This window comes from Lygodium microphyllum, chromosome 15 (genome assembly GCF_053477565.2).
Source record: "Lygodium microphyllum isolate KBCC chromosome 15, Lygodium_microphyllum_v1.1.10, whole genome shotgun sequence".
In the NCBI taxonomy this organism is placed as follows: Eukaryota; Viridiplantae; Streptophyta; class Polypodiopsida; order Schizaeales; family Lygodiaceae; genus Lygodium; species Lygodium microphyllum.
The window spans coordinates 147,019,740-147,034,923 of record NC_141149.1 but is presented as its reverse complement, the minus strand read 5'-3'; the positions used below and the strand labels follow the sequence as shown (position 1 = coordinate 147,034,923).

Here is a 15,184-nt window from a genome sequence, read left to right as displayed (position 1 = left end):
CCCGTCGTCTCCTGCAGCCATCGACATCGCCTGCGGGACCGGCTCGTCGCCGCCCTGTCCGCCACGCCCCGTCGCCCTCGCCTGCAGCCCCTGTCGCTAGTGCCCCCGTCGCCTGTGCCACAGTCCCCTGTGCCCCCTCGCCTGCAGCCCTCGTCGCCTATGCCCTGTCGCCCTCGCTTACAGCCCCCGCCGCCATCGCCTGCAGGCCCCGCCGCCGTCGCCAGCATCTGGCGCCCGTTGCCTGCGTGCCCCGCCCTGCCGCTGCCTGCCTGGCGCCCGTTGCCTGAGTGCCCCGCCCTGCCGTCGCCAGCATCTGGCGCCCGTGGCCGGCGTGCCCCGCACCCCAGCCTGTCTGCTCCTACACGGTGACAGGTAAATCTCAATTTTCATTAGCTCTCCTTGCCAAGCACACCCCGGGACAGCACCTTTGTACAGAAAAAAAGGAAAAGCGAGAGAGCCGGCAAAAGAGAGGGTCAGTCCTCCCTCGAGATCAACTCATCAGATACGATGGCTGGTTTGGATCTTGATTTCATAGATCAAACAGTGGCCGCACTGGGCCCGGATTCTGATGCGGAGGAACCTGAGGATATGGTTCCGTGCAACGAAGAGCTGCCCCCTGGTCCCGACATCCAGCCGGCGGGTAAACGTACCAAGCATGCTTCGGAAGAGATAGGCATTCCTCAGGATCGGTCCTATGCTCAGGTTGCCTCGGATTCGGTGGACTCTCAGGAAGTGGACTGGGAACATTTGCTGGAATTTGCAAACACCTTGCTTGGCGATTATGTTCAACATAATCAGGAAGCCTTCGCTGACTCTGCACCTCATGATGTGCTGGATGCCACAGTGGACCCAAAAACTGTCTTACGCTCCTTTTCGGTATTCTATGATCGCGCTGTCATACTCTTCTTCACTGGGCGAATGCCGTTGATTTCCCGTATCCGCCAGTGGTTGCAACATCTGTTACAAGGGGAATGTGTTGAAGAGATTTTTGTTGGCTCCCGGGGTTTTTTTGAGGTCCTGCTGAAATCAGAAACGCACCGTGCTGCTCTCCTGTCTAAACTGCCTTTGTTTTTTGATCGCCGGTTGGTTCATGTGGTTCCATGGCGTCCAATGGCAGATTTCCAGCGTCTGCTGCAACGTGAATGCCCGGTCTGGGTCGAGGTGGAAAACTGTCCGGCTGTTTATTGGCCATTATTGAAGGATGCTATGGCCGCTGTGGGCACTGTTCTGGTCCCTCCCAGTCTCCGGGCTGTCAATCGCAACCGCTTGTGTATGCTCTGGGACACTGCACGAAAAAGGCCTGCCTGGTTACGCCTCAATTTCTCTGGCATGCACCCATTACACTTTCGTTTGAAATGGGGCAATTTTGCAGGGCACTGCTTCTCCTGTGGACAGTTGGGGCACTTTATGGCCGAATGCCCGGAACAGCAACACACTTCCCAGGATGGCCATGCTGTGCCGCCCATGGAAGATATGGTGTGTGATGCCCCATCGCTGAATGCTACCCATCAGCCCCAAGCTTTGGCCAAAGGTAAACAACAAGTTGCGGGTCTGGATTCCACCGCCACTAATTGGGTGGAAGTACGTGCAAAAAAAGGCAACAGGGTTGCTGCGGCCATGGAGAACAACGCGTCTACTACATCACAAGATTCCATGCGTACATACATGCGCAGGAAGGAAATGCAGTCTTCTGAGCGCTCGGCCCCTGCTATGATTTCCTCTGCCCCCCTTCATCAGCCCGCCAGGAAAATGTATTCGGATCGTTCAAAGGGGCCCTGTGCTAAGCTGGCATTTGATACCAGAGGTAATGTCATTACCCCCTGGGACCGTCGCTATCCCCGTTCCATCTCAAAGCCAGCAGATATGCCGTCTACTTCCAAATCTGGTCCGCAGAACTCTTTTGCAGTGTTGGCGGACTTCTTGGACGAGGGAGTTCTGGACATTCTCGCTGACAAGGTCAAAGCGAGGCAAGCAGTGCCTCGTACCTAATTTTGTTTTGAGTATACATGAAAATCGCCACGTGGAATGTGCGGGGAATTTGTTCTCGGCACAAGCAACATGCTATGTGGACTGTATTGCATGAAAATCAGTGGGATGTCCTGTGCGCTGTTGAGCACAAGAGTCACGATGAAGCCGGAAAAGTGGTAGATTGCCATGGTTTTAGATTGTTTTATGCTGGGTCACAGCCCATGCATTATTCGGGTGTGCTCATGATTGTCCATGACAAATATTAGCCTGTTCTAATTAAAAATGATGTTCATGGCCGTTTTTTGGTGATTGAAATTATATTCGAAGGGGAAATCTTATGGCTACTTGGCCTCTATGCTCCGAATGATTCCGTCTCTCGTCGGGCGCTTTGGCAGACTTTGCAGACCTCCTTGTCACTTGGCAGACGGGGCTTCTTCATGGGGGATTTCAATATGTGTGTGGATTCTTCCCAGTCCACGTCGCAACATTTGGTGATGGATACGCCGGAAAGTCGTATGTGGCAGGCGTTGGCTCTTCACGTTCTTAAGCAAGACCTTTGGTCCTGGCTACACCCGTCTGCTACAGGGTTTACTTTCCATTCTGCCCAGTATGCAACAACATGGTCGAGATTGGATCGTATATATATCATGCAGAATGATGATTTTCTTCCTGAGATGCTCGAAATCAAGGTGTTGCAGCAATATGCCTTGTCCGACCATTTCCCGCTGCAGCTGGAGCTGCTTGCACAACCCATTGCCCCGTTCAAGCAATTTCTGGGGAGACTCCCTTTGCGTTTCAATTCGTCTTACCTGAAGCATGCAATCTTTCAGGGCTATATGCAGCAATTGATTGACAGATTTCTCTTTGACTTCGCTTCTCAGGGCACTGCGGCCTTTAAACGATTGCTTTCTAATGTGCAGCGGGTTGCTCGGCAGTATGGGATCCACCATGCGTCGCTTTCTCGGCAGCGTCGCAAGGCAGCCGAGGACATACTGACTTTGGTTCGTTCCCTGCTGGTGGACTCTCCGGATGATGCGTTTCTGCTAGCGCTGGCCATGCGGGTGGCGGATCTTCTTAAAGAATTTCAATTGCAATCATATCAGCAGGCCAAACTGCGACATCTGACAGATACGTTGCACGATAATGCATGTCAAACCCATAAGTTCTTCCGAGCTCTTCACGCCTCTCCTGCTAGGGAGAATATGACCAGACTCGAGGATGCAGAAGGTCACCTTATCATGGACCCGCAGACTATTGTGCATATGTGCAGGAATTATTTCCGTGACCTTCTCGGCACCACTTCGCCACCTTCAGATCAAATCGCCCAGGCCCGTTCGGGTTTTTATGACCTGGTCCGCAATCAGCTACCGCAGGACGTGCAAGCTCTTATGGAGTCCGATGTTTGTGGGGCAGAGGTTATGGATGTCTTGTTACATTTGCCCAAGGATAAAAGCCCGGGTTGGGATGGCCTCACCAATGAGTTCTTTGAAGCTTTTGCTACCCAACTGGCGAAACCATTGCAGGCTTTGTTTCAGCAGGTGTGGCAAACCGGGATCATGCCTGCCTCATGGAAAGAAGGCCTTATTAAACTACTTCCAAAAGTCCCCTCGCCATCTAGGTTGACACAGTGGCGGCCCATTTCCTTGATGGGCTCAATGTACAAAATCTTTTCCAAAATAATGGCGAATCGACTTCACAAGCATCTCCCGGCCATTGTGCATCCTTTACAGTATGGTTTCATTAAGGGCCGAAATATTCTGCACAATGTATTGAATGCTCAACTAGCTATTGATTATGCACGGCATTCGAACCAGGAGGTAGTACTGATTCAACTGGACCTGGAAAAGGCTTTTGACTATCTGGATTGGTCTTTCGTTGCTGAACTTATGTCGGCTATGGGCTTTGGTCCCCGGATGTCTCGTCTTATCTACACCATTAGCGCGGCAGCGTCTTCGCGAGTCATGCTGAACGGAGGTGTTACCGAGCCGTTTGTACTTGCCCGCTCTGTCAGACAAGGATGCCCTTTGAGCCCGCTATTCTTTGCCCTCGCGACACATCCAGTTCTTTCCATGTTATCCCATATGGTAGCCTCTTCTCAGTTGGCCGGTCTGTCGCTTCCTTCAGGACAGCACTTCATTAGCCAATCCCTGGCGGATGATACTTTTATGATTTTGCGTGCGGACAAGGACAACCTCAAGCGCGCATTGGATGTTTGGGGCATCTTTGGTCAAGCCTCCGGCCTTCGCATCAATGCGCTCAAATCAGCCATTCTTAGCTGCACGGAGTCGGATTTGCAGTCCTTGGACTGGCAGGGTCGGGTTATTCCTCGTGGCTCCATTGTCAGGCACCTTGGGTACCCTTTGGGTGTTGACGTTCCACCAAAGCAGCTTCTGCAGTGGATCTCTCAGAAAATGGAGGCTAAGTTTATGTATTGGAAATCTCAAGCCTGGCCCTTCCATATTCGTCTCAAAGTGGCCCAGACAATTATGTTGCCAATGTTGACATATTTTCTGCCACTATTGCCCTGGACTACTATGACTCTCAATGCGCTTACTCAGTCTATTCGCTTCATGCTATGGAAGAAGGACTCATTGCATGCAGGTATTTCCTGGATTTCTTGGTCGCATGCCTGCACCCCCAAACGCATGGGTGGCGGAGCTATCTTAGACGCCCAAACTCACATGCAGGCACTCCGCTGGTCTCTCTTCCGTGCCATGTGTTTGGATCATCATCCATGGGTCGATATAGCCCGTTATTTTCTTGAGAGCCATGGGCTTCTACATGGCAATACCCAAATCCAGACTTCTTGGTGGCATGTTCTTAATGCTGATTCGAGGTTCTCCAGTTCTTCTTCGTCGCTGCTTAATCATTTGGTATGTTCCTGGAAACGGGTCCTTATAAAGGCTCAATGGCATCCAGCGGAGGATCGCGTGGCTATGAATTCTTTTCAATTGGAATTATTGGCAGTCTCGCGTTTACTTGTATGGGAGGGCAAAAATGAGCTTAGACCACAATTCAACCGGATGGCTCGTTTGGGCTTGTCTTCGGTTGCGGATGCCACCCTTGCTAGTCGCAATGTACTTATATCTTTTCGTACAGCTAGGAGGCTTTACAGGATCCCGCGGGGATATAGGCCGTTATGGGAACAGCTTTTGCGGATGCTCCAGAGCAGACAACCCTTTCCTGACCTTGCTTCAGATCATCCCTGGCAGGATTGGGACCTACAAGGCCGGCTGACTTTAAGCAAAGCTTCTGCTAATCAAGTTTATCATATTCTGATCAAAGATCAACAATGGTTAGTTAACAAATCCAATGCTTTATGGGGTTTGCGAAAGCCCCGGTCTTGGTGGAGGGCAACTGTGATGGAAGGCTGGTTGAACAAGACCCCCTTCAAATGTAAAGTCTTTCTTTGGAGAGTGATGATTGGTGGTCTTCCGCTTGCGTCAGCTCTTTCCAAGCGACGAATCTCCAATGGCAACTGCTTCTTTTGCACCACTGCTGTGGAATCAGCCCGCCACAGATTTATTTCTTGCCCCGTCGCAAAAAAAGTCTGGTCCTTTTTGTCGGCTATTTGGCAAGGAGCGGTTGGATTCACCCTGCGCCCATTTGATTGGGTTTTCGGACAGCCCAAATACCCCACTCCTGCACAGCCACATATGAAACTCATGTATCATTTTCTCCGATATTGGGGCTGTTGGCATAACTGGACCATTAGGAATGCTTTTCTCTTTGACTCCACCTATAATGTTCAGCGACATATTGCAAGGCTTAAGGGCCTTTTGTATTGGCAGTTGGATCTTCTCCGACATTCTGATTTGCTCTCTAGGGAGGACTTCCGTACCTGGCTTATGGCAATTTCATCTGCCCCCTTGCCATAACTTTGTAACTCGTAGCAATTAGCCCCTTTTCACATGATGGCCTGGAATTGGCGTCATGTTTCTTGTAATCAAGTTATCTTGTACTTTTTTTCGTAATTAATACAATTACCTTTTACGAAAAAAAAAGAGAGAGCAAGGTTGGTTTACGAAAAAAAAAGAGAGCAAGGTTGGGGATGTTCGTGCATTGCTCTGTTGGTGGCTTGTCGGGGCTATGAGGCGACTAAAGTCACGACATTGGTGCCATGCAAGAAACGACAGGCGTGTGTGCATGTCGAGGGGGGCAGCTTGTGCCTAGGTGGCCCGTTACGTTCGGCCGGTCAGGACGACGTTTGCCAGTTAATGAATTACTGCCAGCTCGCAGGTCAGGAGGCGTCACTTTCAGGCTTTCAGGAGAGCAGACGGGCCTGTGCTGACGACAGTTGTGCGAAGTTGAATCACCAAGACACCAGGACAGGCGTAGGTTGGGCTACACGCAGATGCCATTGTACAACCGCCTTTGTTGCGTTATCAACGGGCCAACACGTTTACGGGTCGATTCAATGAATCTCCGCCCTATTTTTAAACGAAAGGCCTCCCTTTTTTCCGAAAATAGCTAAAGGCTTGTACAACCAAAAGGACTGTCCAACAGCCTTGTCAGCCAAAAAGCCACCATCCTTGTCTGCATTAAATACAATTCTGTTTTGCCCATAGCCTGCCAATATCTGCATCAAATATAGTTTTGTTTTGCCCATAGCTTGCCATAACAGCAATGAAAAGTATATACATATTGCTCTTTCTCTCTAAGTTACTATCCCTTGTGCATTGGTCACACACACACACACACACACACACACTCTCTCTCTCTCTCTCTCTCTCTCTCTCTCTCTCTCATAAAAGGTAATTGTATAAATAACAAAAAACAGTACAAGATTACATGGTTACAAGGTATAGGATGGCTTTAGGCCATCATGCATAAAATCTAAGATATCACAGTGAAGGTGTAAAGGAAGCAGAGTGAATAGAGGGAGGTAAGAGAAACTACAATGTGCTAAGCAAGCACATCCTATCAAGGGAGAATATCTGTTAACTGTTAATCAAGTCTAGCCACCAATGAAGAAGCCCTTTCAAGCAGGCTATATGACTGTGCACACCCGCTGAAGCATCGAAGACGAATGCATTCCTTGTGGTAAATATATGCCAACAACCCTAGAAGGGTAAGAAACGAAAGAGCACTTTCAGATGGTCCATACAGGACTGGGTCCACCTATTCCTTTGAAAGTATTAATAGCCCAAACACCCAGAACTAAGTGGCTGATAGTAGTGACCAAAGCTTCATCGCAACCGACAAGTAAGGAACCGATGGCAAGGGGTTTCAACCAACGTCTGACAAAAGAAACAACCACCATTAGAAATCCTTCGCTTGGAGAGCAGTGAGTCTCTCTCTCTCTTTTTTTTTTTTCGTAAAAGGTAGTCTCTCTCTCTCTCTCTCTCTCTCTCTCTCTCTCTCTCTCTAAGGACACACACACACGGTCTTTCTCTTGTCGAGGGAAATTGTGTTAATTACTATGAACGTAAAATACAAGAGCCACAAGTGAACTACATGTATGGCAAAGAAATTGAAGAAATCGCAATATGTCAAAAAGCCTATCATCCTTGATGCCTCCACATTGTATGATATTAAACTACCAACAATGAAAAAGACCTTAGTTGGCCAATTATGACCACATGCACTCTATGTATATGTACCTTCTCGATATTGCTACTCCTTTTCACCACCACCATGGCTTCTCATGATATGCTTTCATTTAAGGTTCTTGTTGCAAGTAAAGTCTAAGTGCATAGACAACATAGTATGCTTGCAATTAGAATATTAGCTTTTTTTCAAGACTCAACAGTTAGAGAAAATAGAAATAAAGAATCTAAATATGACACCCCAAAGGAATGTATTTTTACTCAACCCAAGTTCCTTAGAAAATGAGCTCAATTACAATCAACCTAAAAATGAGAAAGTATTTATGATTCTCATAAGATCATGCAAACGATGAACATGCACACATGTATCACATGCATGAGCTGTACAATAAAAGAGTAGAAAGAAAGAAAACCAATCTTTTTTATTTGTTGATTAACAATTTATCAATATGGCTTTCTTTTTTATATTGTAATGCAAAAGAGCTTAAAAAGAATGTGTTATAAAAATTTGTTGTCTTGAAAAATGGAGGGAAATAGCCAAATTTGATAGTGGAGTGAAAAATGACGATGGAGATGGTTGGGACTAACTTTAGACTATCTTCAACTGTTGTACATGGATTTACAATAAATATAGAATGAGAGGAAATAAGCTCTTCTTAAGAGAAAGATAAACTTTTTGCAAAGAGGGGAAGTGGAGTAGCACAAGTGTCTAACCACATGTCATGAGGTGTGACAAGTGGTGAGATTCTTGAAAGCTTGTGTGCCAAGTGTCCTAATACTTGTCTTTTTTCCATGGCCTTGCTTTTAGGATAAGAACTATCAAGAATAAAAACAACCAAATTTAGCAAGTATTGTTAAAACACAAACTTACTATTTTTAGAATGTCACTCCTATTTCTTAGGACTAGCATTTTAAGGCCAATCCGAAAAACTTCTAAATTTTAGGGACCTAAAATATAGAAATCCCCTAAATTTTAGGAACTTCTCCTTCCTCTTCCCCTTTCTTTTTGTGTGGGAGTCCTTTTTGTGTGCAAGTCTAACCCTAATATGCTTCAGCTCTCGTCATAGGCAAAGTGGAAGTGTGGACTATCTTTCTTTCTAAACCCTTGTGTAGATCCATCATAACCTGTGACTGCTCATCACTGGCTAGCTCTAATGCACTTTTCTAGATATCTAGTTATTATAGAGAAAACAAATTCATAGAAAGAATACAATTTGTTTTTAATTGTGTTGTGACATGAACCCCGACCCATGGAGGGTGTCTTTGATTTCTCTCAATCTTTAGCACACGCATGGGCATTGTCCCAAAGGCTCTTCTTCCTTCAAGTTGGATGTGGACTCATCAATTTTGGCAACTCTACAAGTGCACCTCAAAGAGATGCAATGTTGACTAGCTAAGCTTCATAGTCCCACCCAAATAAGCCCTTTAAAGGAGAGAAGGTATGCAATGAGAGAAAGTTGAAACATTGGTTCACGGCTCGCCAAATGGATAGCATGTTTTGATCTATATCAATTCAATGATGCACAATACATTGGCTAGATACAAATCATGTTTCAAGGGAATGTGTACACTCGGTGTGCAAGGCTATGTCCCAAGCTTGAGACTTGGGCGGAGTATGTGTCACAAAGCTGAACATAATTTAGAACCTCTTATCCCTAGTTTTTGATTTCTAAAGCCTCCATGTGCCACAAATCTATACATGATATAGAACCTATTATCTCTAAGTTCCTATAATATGGACCACCTCCTTAGCCCTTATCCTATTTGGATTGCAGCAGTAACCAGTTATATGCTTCCTAACATTTTTAGTTGCAGCATTTCAAGTGTCTTATTAAAACCTTATTTGCATACTATCTAAGTGAAGGTGGTTTTTCATTTCAAGCATATGTACATTTATTTTGGAATGATTCTTGTCTTAAGTTTTTGAAGGACATTGCTATTAAACTTTCTAGGGAGCAATAAGTGCAGCTGCTTATGACAAAGATGGAAAGTTGCTGATTACTGGTTCTTATGATGGATCTGTGAAACTATGGAGCCACGAAGGGCATTGCTTAGACACATTCAACAATATAATCGATAGCGTCACATCAATAGCATACATTCCACAAACAAAATGTTACTGGATCACTGGAAAGACAAGGTCTTTCACTCATGCCAACACTGCTTTCAGTTTCCCACAAAGAAATTTTACTGAAGGCCTCATTGATAAACATCATAAGATACATTACAGAAATCCCAAACGATCAATGGAATAAATGTAGGGCTGAACATCATTGAGGCTGGCCAGTCTTTAGATAGAATGTCTAATGCATTCTGGTGGTCTGTAATGTCAACATATATATAGAATCCTTAGATGGAAGGTACATGAATCTCAAGTTTCTAGAAAGGCTTCATGTGCTGTGAGTCACCTTATCTCTTCCATCTACTCTTTACAAACACAAGCATCTTTGAGATCATGGTATGTTGCTGCTCTATGGCCTTGAAATGTCTTGCTGTCGAACTGTAACAGGTAATAATGATAGAAATGAGCTTTAATATGTGGCGCTATGGTGAAAACCCATTAAAGCAGTTAATAGTGGTCACATGTCCCACCTCACCTCGTGGGGTGACTCTGCTATAGAGTCATCAATCCTCCTCAGATGTCTCACCTTGCTTAGAGTCCATGGGCTTGTGGTTTGAAAGAGTTCCTGCTTACTTTGTCTGCTGCTTGACTCCACAAAGAAGCTGTTTCATGATACAGATACTTTGCTCTAGCTACCTTCATGGCCTATATGTCAGTCTTGCACAGAAAGGAGTGTTACTCTGTCTTGAGATAGAGGGAGAGAGCTACTATTGCCTGCTTGGCAGGCCACAGCCCACTTATGCTGATACTTTCAATGCAAGGGTTCCTTTATCCTAATTGCCCCTGCCTATTATACTGGCCGAAAAAAGGGGCTACCATCTCAAGACCCTTCTGTAGAGATTCTCATTCTATGTGTGCGAGATGTTTTCAAGGCCATGACATCTCAAAAACTATTTGCTAGTTCTAGGAGGTGGGAACCTTGTCGTGAGAATCTCATGTTGGTACTCTTGGATACAAATACCTCTGAGTGAATAAATTTAGGCGTTCCTGGTTTTCCTAAGTATGTTCACCTGACATTAATTCATGCAGTAACAACATTTTCTATCCTTAACTACAGCTATTTGTCATCCATGGTGTAAATTGGGAACCCTTCTCCATGCCAAACTTATGCTAACGCTTCCACCTGGGGTTCCCTTCTTATTCTTCTCGCTTTGTCAAACAGGAATATAATTTGACGATCTTGTGCACTTACGCAGCTAGAGGCCATTCTACTATCTAGTGAATGGGGAAGTGAGTCTTCATTATTGGTTGGCCAGAAGGCCCTTTGTAAATAATTCAATTCATTAATTCAAACTTCTTTACAGAGGGGCGGAGAGAGAGTCTTTGGTTGTGAATTCTGTAATCGGGTTCCTGCGTGATGCGGAGTCTCTATTTCATGATTGCAGAATCACCTTTCATCAAACGCTTTCTAGCTGGATTTGAAATGCTGTCCATGGTGCACTGTATACCTGCGGGCCTGTGAGGTGCCTTTGACATACAGCACAGAGAGGAGATGTGCTCTGTCCTATCGCGAACTCTGGAAGGAGATGGCAAAGAACTGAAAAGACTGCTCACTTCGAGATTCACGACCTGCGCAAAGGGATTGAAGGCACATCGTGAGGGTTTTGTTGCATAAGTTGCACAGGTGCAGTCCTTCACAGTCTGACTGCATAACAGGTGCAGTATACACACAGGACCTGAATAAGGAGACAGATTCTGTTCAGATTTGAGACAGCCAGTCAGGGGTGAGAACAAAGCTTGTAATCAGCATAAAGTTCTGTTATGGCAAATCTGCAGGTGTCTAATGGTATTGATATGGCCTTTCTCGATCAGCATATAGGGCATGGGGATGACAAAGATTTGGCGGAATCGGATGGTGACTTGTTGGCTGAAGATTCTAGGCAGTTGATGGATGGGGATGAGATGGGTAAACGTTGTAAGATGTCGGTTGATGAATTGGTTTTATGTGCCCTGCATTCGCCTCAACAAGAGGTTCATGCTTCATGCTCATAGACTGATGGGTCTCTTCAGTTTATGCAGGCCACTGCCAACAATCTTAAGTTGGATTATGTTCATACCAATGAGGGTAAAGTGAGCTCTTTACCAGAAGGGGAACATGTGGTTGCTGTCATGGGAACTGACCTGGTCTTACAACAGATTGCTGCTTTCGATGAGAGGGTAGCCATCTTTTATTTTATAGGAAGGACTCCTTTGATTATTTTACGGAAAGGACTCCTTTGATTACTAGGATTCGTGCTTGGCTGCAGTCCATGCTTATCAGTGTTGAGGTGTGTCAAGATGATGCTTTAGGGCAAGTGCAGGCCCCTCTCGTTGAAGAGATCTACGATGGACCCAAGGGGTTTTTTGAGGTCCTTTTTCATTCCCAGAAGTGCGTGCTCACATTATGCAACGTATTCCTTTGTTCATGGATGGTCAGCTAGTACATATGGTCCCATGGAGGCCTATGGCTGAGTTTCAGGAGGTACTTAGACAAGCATGCCCAATTTGGGTGGAGGTGGCTGATTTTCCTTCACATCTTTGGTGACTTGTTCCTTTGGTTTTGAGAACCCTTGGTGAGGTGTTGGTGGAGCCTCACTTGGCCTCCTGCAATAGGAACAAGGCTTGTATACTTTGGAATAGCAACCAAAATTTGTTTTGAGGTTCATTTCTTTTTTGCAAGTAAAATGTGATTGATTATGTTACTTAAAAAACTGATTACAACGGAGATCCATCAGCCGCGGAGGGAGTTGGTGATGGAGATCCAGAGCTCTGCTAAGGTCACCTGTACTGAAAGTCTCTCTCTGTCGAAAGCCTCTTAACACTGCGCCTTCTAGATATGCCAACCAGTAACACTCCCTATGCTACGGTCGCTTGTACTGAAAGTCTCTCTCTGCCGAAAGCCTCTTGACACCGCGCCTTCTAGATATGCCAACCAGTAACACTCCCTATGCTAAGGTCGCTTGTACTGAAAGTCTCTCTCTGTCGAAAGTCTCTTGACACCGTGCCTTCCAGATATGCCAACCAATAAGACTCCCTATGATCTCCCATACCTCAGAGCGGTGTGCTGTGGACTCCAGTACCTGGCGGATGGGTAGAGCCTCCAAACCGACCCCTCCGCACGACCCTATCTCGATAAAGAATATCGTGTCTTGCATCCCGGCCTCATACAGAAGGTAACGGCCCTGGTTGACTGCCTGCCAGCAGAAAGTTCCCCATGAGATACATCAAAGGCCCCCTGGGTGCTATAAGGCGAAGGATGCGGCATGCTCCTCTCCACACGAGCTGCGCCACCTCACACAACCAAAGGCAATGCTTTGGGGTTTCCAAAGGCTACTGTGTGTAGTGCTTACAACCTTCCTCCTTCTTCATCTGGGCAAGCCAACTTTCCACCGCCAAGCCTCCATGTGCCACCAGCCATAAGAAATACGATACCCTCCTCGGCCTCTAGCTATCCCATAGGCGGCACCAGAAGGTCCGTCGGAAAGGCTCCCTGATCCTGTGCTCCGCCCAGTGCCTGCTACGTGACGGCGCCCAATCCATATCCTCCTACATCAGTACGTGTCTGTCAATCCTGGTAGTGTACTCCAGAAACCTTGGTGGCTTCTTGGCGGCCGTAGTGGCCGGCCATAGCCACTCTCCCAGATCCCACTCTAGCTCATCAAGTGGCCTGCCCTCTTAGATCCAGAGGCGCCACTCCTTAAGCTCCTTCCAGAAGACATAAGGGTCCAATAGCCATATCTTCCCCTAAAGGCCAATTACCCAAATCCTCCTCCATGAAAGAACAACCATTCCATCATCCTGCTGTCCACTGTCAAGGGCAAGACGTCCCCCCTCCTGTACGATGAAGAAGGTCCTAGGTGGAGTGCCACCCATTCTACTTGCAACCTGTAGGGGGATACCTGCTGGTGAGAACCTAGCGGCCCACACCTCCTCGGACTCTATTGACTCTCGTATTGGGGGAGTAAGCCACTCCTGAGATATTGCTACGTCTATCTCCCTTCTCCTCAACTCCACTCCTCTCTGGCATCCTGATACTCGCTGCAGCACCTCCTCGTCCACCCTTCTGTACACCTCCCGCCATGTCCTGATGGTACGTGTCAGGCCGGCCTCCCAACCAGCCCACTAGATGTGGGGGTGCTCGCCAATCTGTGCTCCTTCCGGATCTCTGACTTGGGGGTTCCAAAATCACCGGCTGACGGTCTATCTCTTCCTGGCAACCTGGGGGGCTCTGGATTAGGGCCTTACAGAGGTCTTGCTACACGCAGAGCAAACTGCGTAGGAAAGGTGACCTGGGGGATCGATTTGGGGGCGACGTGAAGATCCATCTCAGGAACAGCCTCCACTCACCGTCAAGTCTCGATCTACAATCCTGAAGACTCTCCTGCAATAGAACCTTCCCAGTCTGTCCTCCTAGTGTGAGGCCGCGGACAACTAGCTTGTCGAAGAGGGCCATACACTAATACTCTGGGTCGACGATCCCAATCCCTCTCTCTAACCGATGCCGTATGGTTGCCCACACCAGCTTGGCCTTGGAATCCATGGAGCCGTCCGACCCGAACCAAAGGAAGTTCCGCACTAGGCAGAGAAGCTGCACTACGTAGGATGAGAAGCACCAACACGAGGCGATGTACCAGGCTCAGCCTGCAAGTGAGAGGCAAGCCGTGCTCCAATAGGTCAGCTTCCTCCGAATAGAATGGAGTATTGGAAGAAATTGTTGCGCAGGAGTGATGTTAAGTCCCACTTGGAACCCTAGGTAATGGACAGTCTGCCTTGTGCTCACCCATCTAAATCCCAGGTGGACGCCCCACTCCGTGCTAGAGTTCGGGTCTATGAGGAAACCAATCGACTTTCACTAGTTGATTTTCGCTCCCGCTGCAAAACAAAACACCTCAAGAGCCAACCTCACTCTCTCTAGCATCAACTCATCGTCCTCTATCTAGAGTGTTGTATCATTTGCATACTCTGAGTCTAACAACTCAGACTCTTCTCACTCTAGAAGTCGGAGGCCGCGTAATCCGCACACACGTGACTTGAGCAAGTGAGGCATCACCTTTGCAAAAAGTAGGAATAGGTACGGGGCTAGGGGGCAGCCTTGCCAGACCAATCTCTCGAACCGAAACTCCTCCCCTCGCCTACCTCCTATGAGAATCCTGCTAGTGGCCGATCTGTAAAGTGCAGAGACTCTGCGAATCCAAGCCTAGGGGAAACCCAACCTCACCATGGGCACCCATTAGAAAATCCCACTCCATCCTCTCATAAGCTTTCTCGAAATCCAGGACTAGTACGGCCAATCTTTGCCAATTGTGCTGAGCCCACTCTGTCGCCTCACAGAAGGTGAATACATTGTCTAGGATGCTCCTATCTTGGACAAAGCCTATCTGTGTGTCATGAATGATGTCTGGAAGCATGGGGCGTAGTCGCCTACCAATCATCGTTGCGAGACCCTCATCGTCCACTGACAATAAGGTGATTGGTCTCCACTGGGAAAGCTCCAACCGGTCCCTCCCTTTGGGGAGAAGACAGAGAAGGCCTTCCAAAAGACTCATTGGCATCTCTCCTGAAGTGA

The 15,184-nt window shown here is 47.2% G+C and overlaps 1 protein-coding gene across 8 annotated transcripts in view; it reads left to right on the top strand.

Moving 5' to 3' along the window:
* Positions 1–15,184, top strand: part of LOC148025199 (uncharacterized) — a 268,949-nt gene that overhangs the window by 150,601 nt on the left and 103,164 nt on the right. For 5 of the 8 annotated variants that reach the window (XM_087695002.1, XM_087695001.1, XM_087695000.1 and 2 more), the window contains one exon: positions 9,470–9,657. The exons of the other annotated variants lie outside the window; for them this stretch is intronic. In XM_087695002.1, coding sequence (XP_087551128.1) covers positions 9,470–9,657 — 188 coding nt within the window. The remainder of the gene's footprint in view (positions 1–9,469; positions 9,658–15,184) is intronic. 8 annotated transcript variants of the gene reach the window in all.